This window comes from Neoarius graeffei, chromosome 1 (genome assembly GCF_027579695.1).
Source record: "Neoarius graeffei isolate fNeoGra1 chromosome 1, fNeoGra1.pri, whole genome shotgun sequence".
Lineage (NCBI taxonomy): Eukaryota > Metazoa > Chordata > Actinopteri > Siluriformes > Ariidae > Neoarius > Neoarius graeffei.
This window is the reverse complement of record NC_083569.1, coordinates 53,643,172-53,662,873: the sequence shown is the minus strand read 5'-3', so window position 1 is coordinate 53,662,873 and position 19,702 is coordinate 53,643,172. Positions and strand designations below refer to the sequence as shown.

The 19,702-nt window shown below is 40.7% G+C and overlaps 1 protein-coding gene across 8 annotated transcripts in view; it reads right to left on the bottom strand.

Moving 5' to 3' along the window:
- Nucleotides 1-19,702, bottom strand: part of LOC132894551 (nuclear factor 1 B-type-like) — a 134,755-nt gene that overhangs the window by 22,262 nt on the left and 92,791 nt on the right. For 2 of the 8 annotated variants that reach the window (XM_060934545.1, XM_060934535.1), the window contains exons 11-12: nt 19,488-19,567; nt 16,600-16,654 (exon numbers count right to left, since the gene is read on the bottom strand). The exons of 2 other annotated variants lie outside the window; for them this stretch is intronic. In XM_060934545.1, the coding sequence (XP_060790528.1) occupies nt 16,600-16,654; nt 19,488-19,567 (135 nt within the window). Of the gene's footprint in view, nt 1-3,759; nt 10,594-16,599; nt 16,655-19,487; nt 19,568-19,702 lie in introns of those variants that run through there. 4 more of the 8 variants (XM_060934619.1, XM_060934562.1, XM_060934553.1 and 1 more) reach the window with 3 other exon arrangements.

Below are 19,702 nucleotides of genomic sequence, written 5' to 3'. Positions count from 1 at the left end.
TTATTCAGGCCCCTGTAATCAATACATGGTCGGAGCCCCCCATCCTTCTTGCCGACAAAGAAGAAGCCGGCTCCAGCAGGTGAAGTGGAGGGTCGAATAAACCCAGAGACCAGGGCATCTTTGAGGTATTCCTCCATGGCCTTGCGTTCTGGCTGAGAGAGTGAAAACAGTCTGCCACGAGGAGGGGTAGTCCCAGGGAGCAAGTCGATGGCACAGTCGTAGGCCCGGTGCGGAGGAAGAACGGCGGCCCTGCTCTTGCTGAATACCTCCTTGAGATCCCAGTACTCTGTGGGAACTTGAGATAACTCGGTGAGATCAGGGGGCTCGGCAGGAGACACAGGAGAGCTAGAGAGCAGACAAGAGGCATGGCATGCAGGGCCCCATTCCACAACCTGGCTTGTTACCCAGTCTATGCGAGGGTTGTGGCGAGTAAGCCAAGGAAGGCCTAGAATAACTGGGAACTCAGGTGAAGGAATCAGGTGCAGGGATATTTCTTCCTTGTGACCTTGAGACTGGAGGAAAACTGGAGAAGTAACTTGGGTGACTCTTCCATCACCTAATGCTTGGCCATCGAGGGCAGACACAGACAGTGGGACTTCAAGAGGTGCAGTCGGAATATTGATGCTTTGGGCGAAGTGAATATCCATAAAGTTCCCAGCCGCCCCTGAGTCTATCAAAGCTTGACAAGAGTGGACAGACTCACCCCAGGAGATGGAGACCGGGATGTAGATTCCTTGGCCAGGGAGTCCGGGAGAGAGGGTAGGCCCCGTCACAACCCTCCCTCGGCTGGACGGGGCGGTCCTTTTCCCAAGAGTTCAGGACATGATGCTCGGAAGTGACCAGGCTTGCCACAGTAGATGCAGCACTTGTCCCTCCTTCTGCGCTCCCTCTCAGATGCGGAGAGGCGAGTACGACCCACTTGCATGGGTTCTGGACAGTCACTGAAGGAGGTAGACGGTCTCCAGGTAGAGGTAGGGAGGCTGGGGGGGCTCAAGGCTTGGTGGCGTTCTCTCATCCTGTTGTCCAGACGAATAGCATGTGAGATGAGGGTTTCGAGGTCACTTGGGCATCCAATAGAGGCCAGACCGTCCTTGATGGGGTCAGACAGACCATGGTGGAAGGCTGACACCAGGGCAGTCTCGTTCCATCCACTTACTGCTGCGAGTGTTCGGAACGAGATGGCGTAATCTGCGACGCTTCCTCCTTGCCGGATGGACATGAGCTTTCGGGCTGCGTCGGTACTGATGTCTGCCTGATCGAAGACCCGAAGCATCTCTTCAGAAAACAGCTGGAAATCAAAGCACTCAGGTCCCTGTCTTTGCCAGATAGCAGTAGCCCAGGCTCGCGCCTTACCAGCTAATAAGGTGATCACAAAGGCAATCTTGCGGCGATCCGTAGTGTAGGTGGTAGGCTGAAGCTCAAAGGTGAGTTGACACTGGGTAAGGAACTCTCGGCACTCACTGTGCTTGCCGTCATACCTCTGTGGTGCAGGAAGGCTGGGTTCGCGAGGTGAAGAAGGCAGCATTGCAGGAGGCACTGGAGCAGGAGTGGGAGCTGGATCAGGAGCAGGAACTGGATCAGGAGCAGGAGATGCAGGCAGAGATGTCAGCTGTGCCAGGGTTTTCCCAATTTGCTGAAGCAGTTCCTCGTGGCGAGCGAGGGCCTCACGTTGGCTGGTGAGCGTACGTCCATGAGCATCCATGGTTGCTCCGAAGCGTGTCAAAGCTGCCATAATTCCCTGAAGGTTGGCCGGGTAGACAGTTGAAGCAGCCTCTGCTGAGTCGGTCATGACGGAGTCTTTCTGTTAGGGTTTTGCTGGGATTCGAACCTGGTTCGTTGGTGTGATAATCCAGCAAACCCCCACTAGGCCACCAGGGGGATGACTCAAATGCAGAGGCGTGAGGCGGAAGTAGAAAAAGAATCAAAAGGTTTATTTAAACTATATACACTATATACAGGGCAAAACAAAAGACAAAAAAAAAACCAAAGAGTATAATCCAAAAGAAAAGCAAAGTACAAAAATACAAAAGCTAAGAAGATCAAAAAACACAGTACAAAGGAAACTGGAGATAAACATAACAGCACAAAGACTCCGTGACAAGAGGACTGAACTCAGGGGTATAAATAGACAAACTAATTAAGGACACAGGTGAAGATAATTAGGCAATTAACACAAACACAAGACACAGGAACAGTGGCGGCCTCTAGAGGCCAAAATAAACACGACATGAAAAGGAAATAACAGCGGCCTCTAGAGGCCAAAACAGTCCTAGTCCTAACAGCTTAAGGTCGGTCCGTATGGTGAAATACCGTGACCTCGGCCTTGAATACTGACCTCGGCCCAGAGGGCCTCGCTCAGTACTTTCAAGACCTCAGTCGCGCTATTTCACAATACAGACCTCCCAGCTGGTAAATAACATTATAATTATTCCATCGAAAAGTGTCCTGTATGTATAATAATTCCTGATATTTCACTCCGATGCCATCACTCCCAGTGTTTTCCTGCCGATTGGATGCACGTTGTTAAAATGGCAAACTGGTTCAAAATTAAAATTCTTTTGATTAGCTTGTATATTTTTATGGCTGTGTCCATAATATAAAGAACATTACACGGTGGTGCGAAGATTTGAAGTTTATCTTCTCGCATTGAAAATATTTCCATTTGTTTGCTTCACTCACTTGTGAAATATACATTCACCACTCGAAGATAAACTTCATATTTTCGCACAAATGTGTAATATCCTCTCTCTCTCATATATAAAATATGATATTCATGTTTTGGCTACCGCTTCTCACCGGAGCTTTTCATTTTTCTTTTCTTCCCTTGTTTTTCTTTTTGTGTCTGTGTAGTTTGATGTTTGCTTTTTGTTTGAGTGTTTTGTCCATCGGTTGTGGCGTAGCTCTGGATCCAGTTTTTGGTGTCAGTTCCCTCCAGGCCTTGGTGCTCCTTGCTATGGACTGCAGTGAGCTTGTTGCTCTTTTTAACACTAGGGTTGTCTAGCACTCTGTGTGGCAGTGCTTTTGTGCTTGGCACAGTGTTCCGAGCGATGTTGCCCAGTGGCATCGCAGCGGCTGTGCAGGTGGTGTGGGATTTATCTTCGTGCGCCTCATGGGACTGTGGTAGCTACGCTATTGGAATTACAGTACATCCTGACCCTCTCTTGGTGGACTCTTCTTTTTTTTTTCCTTAATTGTAAAGCGACCTTGGGTGTGAGAAAGGCGCTATATAAATTGAACTGATATATAAGGTCAAACCTGTCATATATTCATGTCCTTATATGGACATTTGGTCCCCACCATGATAGAGAACATCTGCCCCATTCCCACCACACACACATATACACAGAGGTTTATATTTACAGCCATTCAAACTTGGTGTTGTAGTTCTTTCTTCTTATTTTATGACTAAAATGCTCAATAAAATGTATATTAATGACCTCCCAACTGCAGAATTTTTTTTCTCGCCATTTCAGCTGCATACCCAGCGGCTCTATCATGCTTCATTAACTATCTGTAATGCTTTGCATGTAACCTTTTCCCATCGTTTGAAAGACTGTTTCAGGCACATTGCAGCCATGATTGATGTATTAGTTACTCAAAGTAGGTTATGCTTGGGGCAGCCAGTGTGCAAAATTACACAAGTGAATGCCAGCTGGATAATTTCTTCTATTTTCTGCAAAAGTGATTACTTAATATTGAAATTGTGATCATTTAAAAAAAAAAAAAATTCAAACATCACAGACAAAAAACAAAACACAATTTGTTTTGTAGCATAGCTCGTTTTATTGTTTAAACAGTTTTGCATAGGAAATATATCCACTTCCAGTAATTGACTGCAGTAAAAACAGCTGCTAGCAGTATAGGCTGGATATAACAGTAACAATCACAAAAAGTCAAGCATTATTTACACTCATTTGTAATCTTGTGGCAATTTTATCCCCTACATCAAATGCAAGCTAGCTCAAAGGCGATGCCTACTGTTTAGTCGTGAAAAGTGAAAAAAAAAAACCAAACCAAATGAAGAAAAGTAAAAACAGCTGGAAAAAAAAACCAAGACCTTCACTGTACAGTCTCTTGAAGGATACCTGCATTTCCCGAACGGTGAATAAAACAAGTCTTTAAAGTCTTCTATGATGTACATTCAGGGATTTACATAGCCTTTTGCATACATCTGTGGTGTTACTACATTCACTAAAGGCTGATACAACCTTAAAACATGTTAGTGTTGTTCATGTCATGTTACAAATGCATGGCTCAAAAAGAAAAAAAAAGCCATTTTGAAAAGGGTGTAAAAGTGCCACAAGACCTGAAAGAGATCAACCCTGCTGTGGAGCTGGCAAGCATCTTTTTTTTTCTTTTTTTTTTTAGCTGACATTTTTTTTCATCTACTGTAGTTCTAAGTGTAGCATTGACAATCTAAAGAAACACACTGCCCGACTATTTACTTAATCTCATCAAAGAAATATCGCGAGACCAGGGCACTCCATTCAATAGGACTAAAATATTCAAAAATGAACAGAGCACAAAAAACACTTAAAAAGGACACATCACATAAAACCTGGGGGGAAATAAACCATAATAAGATCAAAATACAGGAAGAAGCAACCCACACATTCTGTTTTGACTGTTTTTTCTCTCTCTACATTTCTAATTGTTTTTTTCCCAAAGAAATTTCAGTGTTGTTTGTTATGTACAATGTGAAGTCCACTGAGACTGTGAGCTGGAACAGGCACTGCTTAACATATATATACTGTATATATTTTTTGTCTTTTTTTTTTTTTGGTAAACATCTCAAAATATGCTGGTTTTTAATATGTTCCTGATGTTCATTCATGCCATTGGAAATGCCCCTGGAAAACAGAACTGAAGAAATGGACTGAAAGGTTCTCCTGCCTTTCGCTGTGATAAATCCATATTCAGGTGAACTAAATAAAGATATTGCGTGAGTGCCACTAGCACCTCCTTGCATAAGGAGAATACTTGTGGCCTTCTCAGTGTCCATGAGCATGGCTTTCATTACTAACTCTACATGTAATACTTAACTTTAACCAGGCCATCGTCTCATATAATGTAATACATGTAATGCTATGAAAATCTAATTTCTTGACAACAAACCGATTAAAACGTATTAATAATCAGCCCTTTGAAAAGGAATGAAAAACAAATCTACAAATCACTACTGAGACACATAAAAGTAGAAATTGACCAGAACTCCTCTCATAAGCCTCATAACACTGTGTGCTGTGGTGAGCGAGACTGTTACATGATCACAATCAGTGAAATTAGATGGAAGTATTCAGGCTTAAAATCCGATAATATACGCAAACCATACTCCAAACAACGACGTGCCAATGAGAGGGCGAGTGGGAACTGCGGAAAGTGCAAATGCTCAGCTGTCTGCCAAACTTTCATCTGTGCTAATGACATGAACGGATATCTGCAGGGCTGTGCAAAGGCTCATGAGAGTTCGGGTTCTCCCAGTAATAACCTTATCCCAATTCCACGATGAAGGTGATTAACGTTACTTTACATGGCAATCACAGCCCACAGTGAACACGTACAGAAATACTGTGAAATGAACATGCATACCTGTCAGCTTCAGCTCGGTATGTGATCGAAAAGCTATAAGATCTCATCAGAAACCAAATGATTCACTGTATTGTTGGTAAATTAATTATCTTTTCCAGGAGACAGCAGAATAATATGTCACTAACAACATTACCCTGGTAATCACTGACAACAGACTTGAATCAGGTGCCTTTTCAAAGGGACACACAGGTTTCCCTCCCCCGTTTGGCCCGAATCAGCAAAACTGTTATTTCCTTTTCCCCATTTCTGCTATCGCATTATCAAGTCACACAGTCGAGGTCCACGCTAACAGAAACAACACGCCCGATTAATCTACATGAAGCACAACAAATGACCTTCATCATTTACTTTTAAACATTTACACACCAACGTAGGACTTTGCCTCCACAACAAAATATAACAAATTAAAAATAAAACTCATTCTGATTTGTATGGGCAGCTAGAGTTGTACCTCGAGTCCAGATCCTAAACAGTTTTGTTGTAGCCTATTTCATTTGCATTACAATAAAAATTCATATTAAGCAAATTCCTTGAGTTTATAAATTTAGCTTTTTACAAATAAGGGTAAAGTAAAAAAAAAAAAAAATACAGTGTACAAACTTTTGTCTACAAGGCAGGCATTTGAATACAAAGACCCTCATTTTTCCTTACCGTGTGGCGTCAGAGTCAGCCAGACACACACTCTGGCACACACTCGCACCAAAACAAACCACCCAGCTAACAGAGCAAAACTGAACCACTATGGACTACGAGACTATTGCTATGACTAGCGCTAGGACTCACTGATGATGAACTGAAATCAGGTGCCTTTTAAAATTATACTGAGAGAACAAAATGTTACCCTTCACAACATGAATTTAATCATCAATTCTTTTCCTATTTTTTATGACATACATATTCACATCACAAACTTTAGGTCTCACACCAACCAAAGGAAAAACAAACAAACAAACAAACAAACAAGCAAAAAAAATTTACTTTACATTTACATTTCAACGATTCAACTTTATAAGTCGTAAAAAGTTCATTTCGGATTCAGAATTTTTTTTTTTTTGTTGTAGTTTTTTTTTTTTTTTTTTTTACAATTTTACAAGAAGGGGCAGCAAATTCATTTCTGTGTTTAAAAGGTTTGCTCTTTCCAAGCAAGGGCAAAGAAAAAACTACAGTGTACAAACTTTTGTCCAGAAGGCAGGCAGTTGAATAAAAATACGCTCATTTGCTCATCTCTTGTAGCGTCAGTGTTTCACACACTGTACCACACGCTTGCACTGATAAACAGGTTTTTACAGAGCTGCCAGAACAGAATCTATCCCCTACGGACTACCAGAGACTAATCCCATCAGTATGGCCAGCACAGTGACCCATACCTACAGCCATCTTCACTAACACGGCACCGATCCTCTGACCCTGACACTGCCATCAGTCTGGGGGAAATGCACTTCAGTGGCACGGCTAACGGCCAAACGGCTGCAAAGCACTTTGAATTTATCAAATCCAATAACATTTAAAAAAAATTAAAATAAAATAAAATAACAGGGACAGCAGTGCACATAAAATGGGGTGGCTTCATTTTGTTCATTCTTTTACTTTTTTTTGCACAATAAGAACAAGCACGTTTGTGAAGGAGGAAAGATTGAGCTTGACTTGAGTTTTTTCTATCCAGACTTTTTTTTTTTTTGAGGACATGGTTAGACAAAGATCTATAATGATTTCAGGTCTGCTGTAGAAGAACACGGCCATTAAATGGACCAAGTGCAAGCAGCAGAAATGTTGAAAGATATGTTGAACCTCTTTGTATAATACAAAGAGTAGATCCAATGACTAATAGACTAATATTGATATAATGCTCCATGACGCATTATGCCTGAGTAACTGTTTTACAGTTCATGGAATTGTTCGTTTGAAAGGGCACTGGAGGTGGATGATTGCCTATATGCTGTATAAGTGCTGAGCGTTTAAATCGCAGTGGTCCTCCAGGACTTTTGGAGACTGCATAAGGCCCTTCCTCTGAAGTCTGTAGTTTATCACAAGTAGAATATAAAACAGATCATGAGTTCATACTGTGTCCCCGAACCTGACTGACATCCTCATAAGGCTGAACCTGAATATATTTCCAACATAAGAAACAATAAAGGATACAATTTCTTTTCTGATTGTAAGGAGTTTTAACACGCAACTCTCGCGTGGTGATTGTAATGCATTTCATAACAAGTCACTTTTTTCATAAAAATTTAAGGCATCTACTTTTGTACTTGCATATTGCTACTGATAATATGCAGAACCAATGCTGAAGATTCGTCTTCACAGCTTTCAAGATACAGTACCGACAGTTCACTGTGTTTTAAAAGATGCTGTGTGTGGACAGAGTGAGTTAACAGGCAATATGCAGAGTAGTGTTGGATTGCATCCATAGTCCTCGTTATATGAAAAATCTGAGCTTGGGATGAATTTGATTCCGCTCAACGGTCCATACCGTCATGTTGTACACGGAAACGTCTACGTTTTAACTCTAATTCTCTAAATTTCAACACTGATTGTCAGTCTCAAGTCAAGCTTTCTCTCCTCTGAAAATGAGCCATTTCCAGGAGTCATGCTAGCACCCCAGTGTGAATTAAAAAAAAAAAAAAAAAAAATCGGTTAGTCACAGTAGGCAGACCAGTGACTTTGCAGCCATGTTAGACCAAACGATGCATGCTACAAAGCGTAGGGGAAAAAAAATGACTCCCCTCACGGAGAAAACGAAACAAAACTATCCTTGCATGCGCTTCTCCATCTTTCAGTACACTCAAGGAAACAAAGAAAAGACCTTGTCACACACTGCATAGAAAGCAGTTCCCACTTTGGTCAATTAAAAAAAAAAAAAGAAAAAAAAAAGAAAATAACAACAACATCAACGACAATGTTAACAATGACAACATCAACAAAATAAATGTTTACACTATTTGTATCTCCATACTAGCTTCTAATTGACATAGCTAAAAGCACTACCTACATAGGCAAAACTTGGTATTGCATAATTCTTATAATTCTGGACCCCTCCCTCCCCAATAATGACTGGAAGATGGAAAAAAAAAAACACCAAAATACTGAAAAATAACGCTGTTTGATTATAAACTTTAGAACAGCAACTATACACAGCCTTGATATGCACTGTAAATGTGAGATAAAGTAGTAAATGAAGCTAAAAATCAACAATGACACAATTTCATCCAGAGTACAAAATATTTCTTATCATAAAAATGTTATTTTTTTTTTCTAAAACGGTAATAAATGCAGTAAAAACAAGTGTAGTGATGTTTTCTATATTCAAAGGCAAGGCACGTAATGTGGACTATATATATTCGTGCAAATTAAGATTATTGGAAAGATTAGTTATATAAATATATCTGATTGGAGAGGCGATGGCATTGGGACTGCCGTGAACAATTGGAGATTTACGGGACTACGACTGTAGAGATTCACCAAACCGGGCATAAAAGAAGCACCATGAGACCTAGCCTCACCCTGCAGGTTAGTGTTTAACTGAGTGCAGATTTAACACATAACAAACGCACACACACACACACACACACACACACACGCGTGCGCACACATTTTCTCTTAAATTACTTCACCAGCCTGCGATCCTCATGTTTCTTGTCATATCACAATGTATGTAAACAGTAGCTTTATAAGCTAATGGCCCAAATGAAAATGCACACTAGATAGGTAGGGATTACATAAAAAACAAGCAATTTTATACACGCCGTGTGTTTGTGTCTTTTCACCTTTTTAACTTTCTGTTTGTCATTTTACATAATAAATTAATGAGGAAAAAAAAAACTACCCGAGTGCTTGGGTACGGCTCAAGATAAGTGCTCTTTTGTTCGTGTTCAGTTCTGCTCAGGTAAACGTTTACTGTCAATGAATCACACGTCTCCACTCTCAACTTTCCACCATGTTCATATCTGAGGATGCAATTAATTCTTTTCTCATTTAAAAGTGAACTTTTAAAACAGTTACTCCCCCTTCCTTTTTAGAGTCCTAGGGCAGACAGACTATGATAGCTTCCCTTCAGTAAAAAAAAAAAAGAAAAGAAAGAAAAATCTTTTGAATTGCACTTGCCTCATATGAGATATTTTCTTCTTTACCATTTTTTTTTTCTTTTTTTGAAAATCCTTTGTAAAGGATACATCAAGAAAATTCACTGGGGTTGTTTTCTAACCTAGTAATACAGGTCTTTTTTCACTATAAAAATCCAGAGTTCTTAACTCTTAAACGTAGATATTAACCTTTAGGTCTAAAGGAAATACAAATCCAAGATTGACAAGATTACAGATACCAAAAGGTGCCTTTTCATCATGGAAAAAAAAAAATTTAGAAGGCAAACAAACAAACAAACAAACGTCTGAATTGCTGAATTTTGTTCTTATGGACATGTAATGATGTGGGTTGAGCCTTCTTTGATAGGTCAGAATTGGAGCCTGCATTCCCCAAAGGAAAGGAGAAAAAAAAAAAAAAGAAAGTCCAGCCAGCCAGCCCTTGTGTGCCTCTCCTTCTACACCTGCACCTGTTCAAAAACCAAGCCTAGAAATTGTGACATTAAAAAAAAAAAAACACTACAAGAGACTAGCCTATCATGCAAAACATTAAGGCATCTAATTTTTTTTTAATGGTAAATATCACAGTATATCAGTTGAGGGGCCTTCTCACACAATGACTGACTGGCATGGAGAGGCTCGTGCCAGCTTTGACCCAAACCCACTCTCTTTTTCTAGGGCAAAGTCCTTCAGTGGGAGGGACAAAAGTCAGTGGAGATTGTGTAAGTGCCGCTTGCTGGTTTGTCCACGGACCTGTCACTCCAGAGTCAAGGCTTGGCCCCCCGCTTACACCCCTCAGTTGCTTGTCTCCGCCTGAAGAAGGGGCTCACCAATGATGTTTATGCTGTAATTCTGGACATTTGTTGGCAGAATCTGAGTCCCGTTCGACATTTGGAATGGAATTAAGCTCGCCCAGGTACCAGGACTGTGCACAGAGGAGAGAGAGAGAGAGAGAGAGAGAGTGTCAGGAGCAGTGGGACACACATAAAGCAGACAAATAGAATCGTCTTGCCTAAAAACTGTAATAATAATAATAATAATAATTTAAGTAAATTCTTTAACAGTCAAACTCAGAGCCAAGAATATTTTCTTGGATTTTGCATTTTGCCTGAATGACCTTGCAATCGGCCAAGATGATATTTGGTTAATTTTTTTTTTTGTTAAATTAAGTAAAGCTAGTTATGTGTTGCATATCATATAATCAGTATTATTGTTTACAATTAAATATTTCATAAAAATTGAATGATTGCTCAGCAAAAACAACAACAACAATGTACTGAGCATGCAATCATCATGTTTAATAAAGGACAATATGAAACGATTTTAAATCGAGTCAGTGAGACATATCAATGTCTGCTAATGGTACAGGTCTCAATTATTTCCCACAGTCTGAAGGCCTTGATCCCTCCTTTAGCACTGACAGCACAGGAAACTCAAAGGAACAAAGGCGCCTCAGTAAGTGGATATTGCAAAAGAGGGGTCCCACAGAGAGCTGACACCCTCCCTCTGATCAATAGGGTTAAGTCAGAGGCTGATTGTGTACCGCACTTTCCCATCCATATTCAGCACATGCTAGCCACACAACAACACAAGACTGTTAATTGCGAGCCACGGCACAGGCCTTGAATGCGAGAGACGCCGCGATGCACAAACAGCATGTTGTTCCCTGGAGGGAGGACAGCGGGGGTCTGAATGGTATGTACATGTGTCGAATAATTAGGCAGGCCAGAAACCAGTCCACCCTCCTCCTATCCCGTCTCCTTCTTAAATACCTGTCTCACACAATCGCTGCTTTCTGTTTGCAGATTACAGAGCGTGCTCCTGCTCTTTCAACACCACCCGGCACACACAGCCACCGCTTTGTTATTTTCTCCCTTTTACTTTTTCCCTCCTTCAAAAAAAGAAAGGAGGACAGGGCAGGCCGGGGGTGGGCGAGGGCGGACAGGGGTGTTTGACGGAAGGCAACAGTAAAGAGAAGAAAGTGAGCGACTTTTCCCTGGGATCTCCGGCTGCAGGTGCATAGCTTCAGTGGATCGGCTTTGCTTGTGAGAAGGGGGGCAGTGAGGGAGTTTTAGGGGGTTTTCTTTGGCAGTTTGTTTGTTTTCCAAAGGGGACACGAGGGCTCAGGCTGATGCCTGGGGAAGACAACAGGGTCTTGGCAGACCTAGAACACTGGCTTTATTCTTCCCATGGCTGCCTGCAGTGATATGGCTGACTGTGGCCATGAATGTGGCTAATGACTTAGTCTGCGTTTTATACAAATCCCCCGCAGCTAGAAGCCTAGACGTCACTTAAAACAATAGAGACAAAGTTCATGATTCAATAGCCAGAAACATGGTCAGAATTTACAAAGCATGGGATATGAAGGAAGAAAAAGAAAAAGGAAGGAAATGTAGTGCAAGTTTTTGTGAACAAAAGTATCTCGACATTTTTTTTCCCTCCTCCATAGCTTCTTTCTCCTCCTTCTGCTACCACCCCCTCCCCCCTCACTCTCCTCTTTCTGGTCTGCTAGAAATCATCTGACAGGAAATGAGAGATTAAGTTTTTCCTACCTTGCTGAACAAAGAGAGCACAGAGGAGGGAAACACTCGGCAGCGATTTGGCTTTGTTATTTTTTTTTTTAAGATAGCTTTTTATCCCTTTCTTTCTATGTCTCTCTCTGTCTTTGTAACATACTACTCACTCCACAGGAACACAGGAGACCTGAGCAGCAGGGGATTACTTTGTAAGCTCAGTGCACATGGTCCTCAACCCTTCTGTCCTCCCGTATTCCTTGCTCCGACCCCAGCCTTAGTTTTTGCAGAATGCCCGGCCAATTGATCGCTGTGGCTCATGGGGTGCCACCCCCTTATTTAACAATTTCAACTTCAGCTTGGCATTACCTAATGTCTGGTTTCCCCTGGATACCAGATGGCTTAATACATGACAGCTCCCCATCCACGGAAACCCGAGGAGGGGGGAGAAGGGAACAAACAACTTTTCCTTACGCATGGTTGACTTGATCAGATTTTACTCTGTTGAATCACCCTCCACGCTCATGGCTTGCCCATCCACATCTTTTTGTCCCACCAAAATCCTCCTGGCTGTAGTAGTAGGCATACAGCAAGCTTCGCTTGGGGATCAGGCCCTAAATTAGATTATCTAATGGCATCTTAATGGATAGCTGACCCCATTTCCTGCAGGATGGCAATGCTCAAGGCTGGGTCCAATTCAATTTGCCTTGAACCATAAAGCACCATGCGTGAGTCTCTGCCAATGCAGCCCCATCCACACGTGAGCAACAAATTACATTTACATACATTACCCATCAAACGTTTGGAGACACTCGGTTTTTCAAGATATTAGTAATAAATTAGCATTTTTCTTGTCTGGTTGCAATAAACCATTCTATTAACAATTAACCACAGTTGGGGAAATCATGTGTAACACTGGTATATCTGTAACAATGACAAAATCAATCACACTACTGTACATGCTCAGAAAAAAAAAACCTCACTTAGCAGACGTAACTGCTGCAAACACGTTCTTCAAACGAAGAGTCACTTCAGATATTCCTCAAAGATGCTCATGTGCGTCTTGAAGGACTTTCATGTGGTTTATGGAGCTGCTTGGACATGTGTCTCTCTCTGTTTTTTATTCAACTCCTTCCAGAGCATCTTGATTGGGTTAAAATCAAGTGAATGTAGAGTCCGTTTTGTCCTAGACAGCTCGGCCTCCTTTTTCTTCATGCATCACTTCCTCAGCTTTGAGGTGTGTGTTTAGGTATGTTTTCGAAAAGGCTGTACAGTGAGTGTACAGTGGGACTGTCAACTACAGCTAAGCTCCCTCTAAAAAAACCTTTCTATCAATATACAGTACCAGTCAAAAGTTTGTACACCCCTACTCATTCATAGGTTTTTCTGGATTTTGACTATTTCTGACATTGTAGAACAAAACTGAAGACATCAAAACTATGAAATAACACATGGAACATATCTGGAATTATGTGGTAAACAAAAAAAGTGTTTAAAAAAAAACATATTTCGTATTTTAGATTCTTCAAAGTAGCCAGTGTTTACCTTGATGACACTTGACACACTATTGGCATTATCTAATAGGGTAGTCGCACTAGAGGCGGAATGAGCCGGAATGCCGTCGGAATGAAAATTCTTCGTATATTCCGAGATATTCAAAGTGCATTCTAAAAATTCTGACTGCATTCTGGGTGCATTCCAAACATTCCGGCCCATCCTTGTGGCCAGCCCGAATGTTTTGCTCATGCTCAAAACATTCGAGGTGCATTCGAAGAGAAGAAATATCAAACGGCATTCGAAGTGTATTCTAACTGCAGTCTAAATATTCTTACGGCATTCCAACAGCATTTGAAACATTCTGATCGCGTTTGAGGGAAAAATCAAAATGGCAAGCCACTTCAAATCCTGCCAGAATGTCCCAGATATGCCTCGAATGAGCTGGAATGCCGTCGGAATGAAAATTCTTCGTATATTCCGGGATATTCTAAGTACATTCTAAGTATTTGAGCTGCATTCTCTTTGAATTCTTAGACGTTCGAAACCTATTCAGCGGCTTTTCCAGGAGCGTTCTGACTGTATTTGAGGTGAATTCGTACAGCATTCGAGGCACCTTCCGACCAGACTTTGGGTGGTATTCGGGCAGCAATCAAACCGCACTCGTACGGCATTCGAAGTGCATTTTTAATATTCTTACTGTATTCTAACAGCATTCTAGGTATTCCTACTGTGTTCCAACTACATTTGAACTGCATGCGAAAGCTAAAGGCGCCGTCACACTTATTCAGAATTAGCAGGAATCAAGCAGAACCAGCCGGAATGAAAAATTGTTCTAAATTCGTGCCACATTCGGGCGGGAATTTCAAACTGACCAAGATTCTTACAGTTTTGTAAGAATGCCGTTCGAATATTTAGAATGTGCTTTGAACCTGCCTCGAATTTTTCTTGCACATTCCGGGTGTATTAGCTTTCGAATGCAGTTCAAATGTAGTTGGAACACAGTAGGAATACCTAGAATGCTGTTAGAATGCAGTAAGAATATTAAGAATGCACTTCGAGTGCCGTACGAGTGCGGTTCGATTGCTGCCCGAAAACCACCCGAAGTCTGGTTGGAAGGTGCCTCGAAAGCTGTACGAATTCACCTCAAATACAGTCAGAACGCTCCCGGAATAGCCGCCGAATATGTTTCGAACGTCTAAGAATTCAAAGAGAATGCAGCTCGAATACTTAGAATGTACTTCAAATATCCCGGAATATGCGAAGAATTTTCATTCTGACGGAATTCTGGCTCATTCGAGGCACATTCGGGACCTTCTGGCAGGATTTGAAGTGGCTTGCCATTTCGATTTTTCCCTCAAACGCGATCAGAATGTTTCGAATGCTGTTGGAATATTTAGAATGCAGTTAGAATACACTTCGAATGCCGTTCGATATTTCTCCTCTTCGAATGCACCTCGAATGTTTTGAGCATGAGCAAAACATTTGGGCCGGCCATAAGAATGGGCCCGAATGTTTCGAATGCACTCAGAATTTTCAGAATTTACTTCGAATATCCCGGAATATACGAAGCATTTTCATTCTGACGGCATTCCGGCTCATTCGAGGCACATTCGGGACCTTCTGGCAAGATTTGAAGTAGCTTGCCATTTCAATTTTTCCCTCAAGCGCGATCAGAATGTTTCGAATGCTGTTGGAATATTTAGAATGCAGTCAGAATGCAGTTAGAATACACTTCGAATGCCGTTTGATATTTCTCCTCTTCGAATGCACCTCGAATGTTTTGAGCATGAGCAAAACATTCGGGCCAGCCACAAGAATGGGCCCGAATGTTTCGAATGCACTCAGAATTTTCAGAATGCACTTTGAATATCCTGGAATATACAAAGAATTTTCATTCCGACGGCATTCCGGCTCATTCCGCCTCTAGTGTGACTACCCTATAATACACCCGGAATATGCAAGAATCATTCGAGGCGGGTTCGAAGCACATTCTAAGTATTTGAACGGCATTCTTACAAAGCTGTAAGAATGTTGATCAGTTTGAAATTCTGGCACGAATTTTGAAAAATTTTTCATTCCGGCTGGTTCTGCTTGATTCCTGCTAATTCCGAATAAGTGTAACAGAGGCCTTAACCAGCTTCACGAGGTAGTCACCTGGAATACTTTTTAGTTAACAGGTGTGTCTCATCAAAAGTTAATTAGCGCAATTTCATTCTTTCTTAATGCGTTTGAGATCAAACAGTAAATAGTAAATAATAACAATACAGTAAACAGCCCTATTCCACAACTGTAGTAATCCACGTTATGTCAAGAAGCGCTCAACTAAGTAAAGAGAAACGACATCCATCATTACTTTAAGACATGAAGTGACTTTTAATTAATAAAAATCAAGAAAAAAAAAACGCTGAATTAGAAGGTGTGTCCAAACTTTTGTGTGGTACTGTAACTTAGTTGTATAAAACACTGATTTGACATATCCTGTGTCTTGAAAATCTTTGGTCATAACCAATCCAAGTGCAAAATTGGGCATTATTACTATTATATGCTGAATCTAAGCAGGCAAGTGGTTTCTCTTTTATTCGGCTGCATAAATGGGAAAATCTGCAGAAAGTGGCCCTGCAACCCCACTGACTGCAGAGGAAGTCTGAGCATGGTGCCTCTCTACCTGACTGCAGAAGAAGTGCGGAGAAGAAGTGCTGAGCAAGGCTTTGTCCAGTGGTTGAGAGAGAGAGAGAGAGAGAGAGAGAGAGAGAGAGAGAGAGACTCCAAAAAAGAAAAAAAGAGAAAGGCTGAGGAATGTACGTTTTCTAAAGAAACAGCCAGTCACAGATGTTCTCAGAGAGAAAGATTTTTGTCTGTCATTTCCAAGGGCAAAATCCAGCTTTCTATATTTACAGAAAGGCCCAGAATTTATAACCTACCCTGTATGGTAGGTCCTGCTCATTACAATCTCTCCTCTTGTCTGTTTCTATAGACCTATAGAGGGTAGAAATTATTTCTCGGTCTTGTAAGCATATAAATTGTAATTCAAAGTAACAATTTTATCTGTCACATGATATTTATGAATATGGTATGATGACATGAAAATGAAAGAGACAGAAGAAGATTCATGATAGGCCAACTCCCAAAACCTTACAGAGCGTCCACTACAGATATAAAGAAAACACTAATTTATATTGGAGCGCCATTCTCGATATTTATTAATACATGGCTTCACTGATTCAAAACAGCATGTGTTATTGGAAAAAAAATAAATAAAAATTGGTGTCTCTACATGGGAAAGGTTCAATACAACATGTCCCTTTTTATTATAATTAGTGTTACAATTAGTATATTACATTATTTTATTTGACACTGTAAATTTTTCTATTTTTACACTACCGTTCAAAAGTTTGGGGTCACCCAGACAATTTTGTGTTTTCCATGAAAAGTCACACTTTTATTTCCCACCATAAGTTGTAAAATGAATAGAAAATATAGTCGAGACATGTTTCTGGCCATTTTGAGCATTTAATCGACCCCACAAATGTGATGCTCCAGAAACTCAATGTGCTCAAAGGAAGGTCAGTTTTATAGCTTCTCTAAAGAGCTCAACTGTTTTCAGCTGTGCTAACATGATTGTACAAGGGTTTTCTAATCATCCATTAGCCTTCTGAGGCAATGAGCAAACACATTGTACCATTAGAACACTGGAGTGAGAGTTGCTGGAAATGGGCCTCTATACACCTATGGAGATATTGCACCAAAAACCACACATTTGCAGCTAGAATAGTCATTTACCACATTAGCAATGTATAGAGTGCATTTATGATTAGTTTAAAGTGATCTTCATTGAAAAGAACAGTGCTTTTCTTTCAAAAATAAGCAAATTTCAAAGTGACCCCAAACTTTTGAACGGTAGTGTACATGCACACATTTACTTAGTGGCAAATGTGACGAATGTAAAGTTAGACATATTGCCAATACACAAACAACTATACACATGTGCACACACATGCCCGCCCCCCCCACATTAACAAGAGATATTAATTTTTTTTTTAAATGTCAGTTAATGTTAATTGAGCTAATCCGGAAACATTCTGTCTAGCTAACACCGAAATACACTAGCTTTCTATTATTGACCTGAGAATTTGGTATCTAAAAGCATATTTTTGAGGAAAAAATATGAACAGTATAACAGTACAGTGTCATTAGTACTGATATTTTATAGCTAATACCCTGAGAATGTTTATTTGTAAGTATATTATAATATGTATCATGCTGTATGCTGAGAAGATCTAATTTTATACTGTAGCGGTATGTGATAAAGAAAAAGAGGAGTAAGAAATATGATCCTGGCTACTCCTGCTGTTTTTAAGGCGTATGAGTGACACAGGAATTTCACTAAAAGCTTTTTTTTTTCTTTTTCTTTTTTTTTTTTAAATTTGCTTTTCCGAAGCCTGGTTCCATGGCGGAAAGAAAACAAAAACAAAAACAGACAAAAAAAAACTACGGCAAGAGTTGAAGTTGAACTGAAAGCACACTCAGGAAAAACCTGTTACACACACGGACAATCACAATCTTCAAAAGGGTTCAAAGACTTCTTTGACACTTTTGGCACATTCTCGTGTGTTAGATTGGGCAAACGTTCATAAGGATGTAATCTGAAGTTCCAGTGAAGGTGTAAATTTTCAAGTCATGACTGATATGCACTTCTTGGAATTTAAAATGGACTCTGTTCCACACCATGTACTGACATGACCTACTATAACTTCAACAGAGTTGCTGAATCATGCTGCCTTCTTTCCCCCTTCTCATTCCCAAAATAAAAACTACGAAGAAGCGAATGTCAACAGCAATGTTAAATATTTATCCAGGTCTCAAAGTCTTATTGATCCTGCTCTACATGTAATCGTCTGTCGTATTATACACTGAGTAATCACTTTATTAGGAACACCTGTACGTCTGCTTTTTCACACCGTTATCAGTCAATCGTGTGGCAGCAGCACAATGCATATAATCGTACAGATACAGGTCAAGAGCTTCAGTTAATGTTCACATCAAACATCAGAATGGGGCATAATGTGACCTCAGTGACTTGACCATGGCATGGCTGTTGGTGCCAGATGGGCTGGTTTGAGTATTTCAGAAACTGTTGATCTCCTGGGATTTTCACACACAACAAGCAGTTCTGTGGGTCGGAACACCTTGCTGATGAGAAAGGTCAAAGGAAAATTGCCAGACTGGTTCAAGCTGACAGGAAGGCTATGGCAACTTAATCACTCTTTGCATCCGCGGTGAGCAGAAAAGCATCTCAGAATGCACAACACGTCGAAAGATGGGCTAGAGAACCACATCAAGTTCCCAAGAACAGGAACCTGGAGGTATAGTTTACTGAAACTGGACACTTGAAGATGAGATAAACATTTTCAAGAAGTCTGTGCCTGCTGTAGCCTCAGATTACCGCATTTTCCTTATTCTGATGTTTGATGTAAACAGATAACGAACCTGTATCTGCATGATTTTATGCACTGCATGGCTGATTGGATAACAGCATGAAGGAGCAGGTGTAGAAGTCTTCCTAATAAAGTGGATAGTAAATGCATTTCTTGTAATTGTGAATATTTATTGAAGATCTGTTTAGTGAAACTGTTTATAGTAGAATGCAGGTTTGAAAAAAAAATCTTAAAATCAACAGGGTGAAATTTAAAAAGTGTGCAGTTGCAAAAAAAATAATAATAAAGATGAATGGTTGCGATAAAAGAAAACAAAACAAGAACACAGGAGAAACTTGATGGAGAGGTGGGTTGAAAATAAAGGAAACGTTTACCTTTGCCAAGAAATCCCCAAAGCCTCCTCTGAGCCATAAGACCTGATGTTTTGATTCACGGGCCAGTCACAAATCCTCAGCTGTCAATCAAACACCTCTCAGTCAGACAACGGGGCCAGCACAACGGTACTAACACACACACATGTAGCATGCAACAAGGCCAGGAGCACTCTGTGCCAAAACTACACACATATGATTAACTTGCTCTTTTTTCA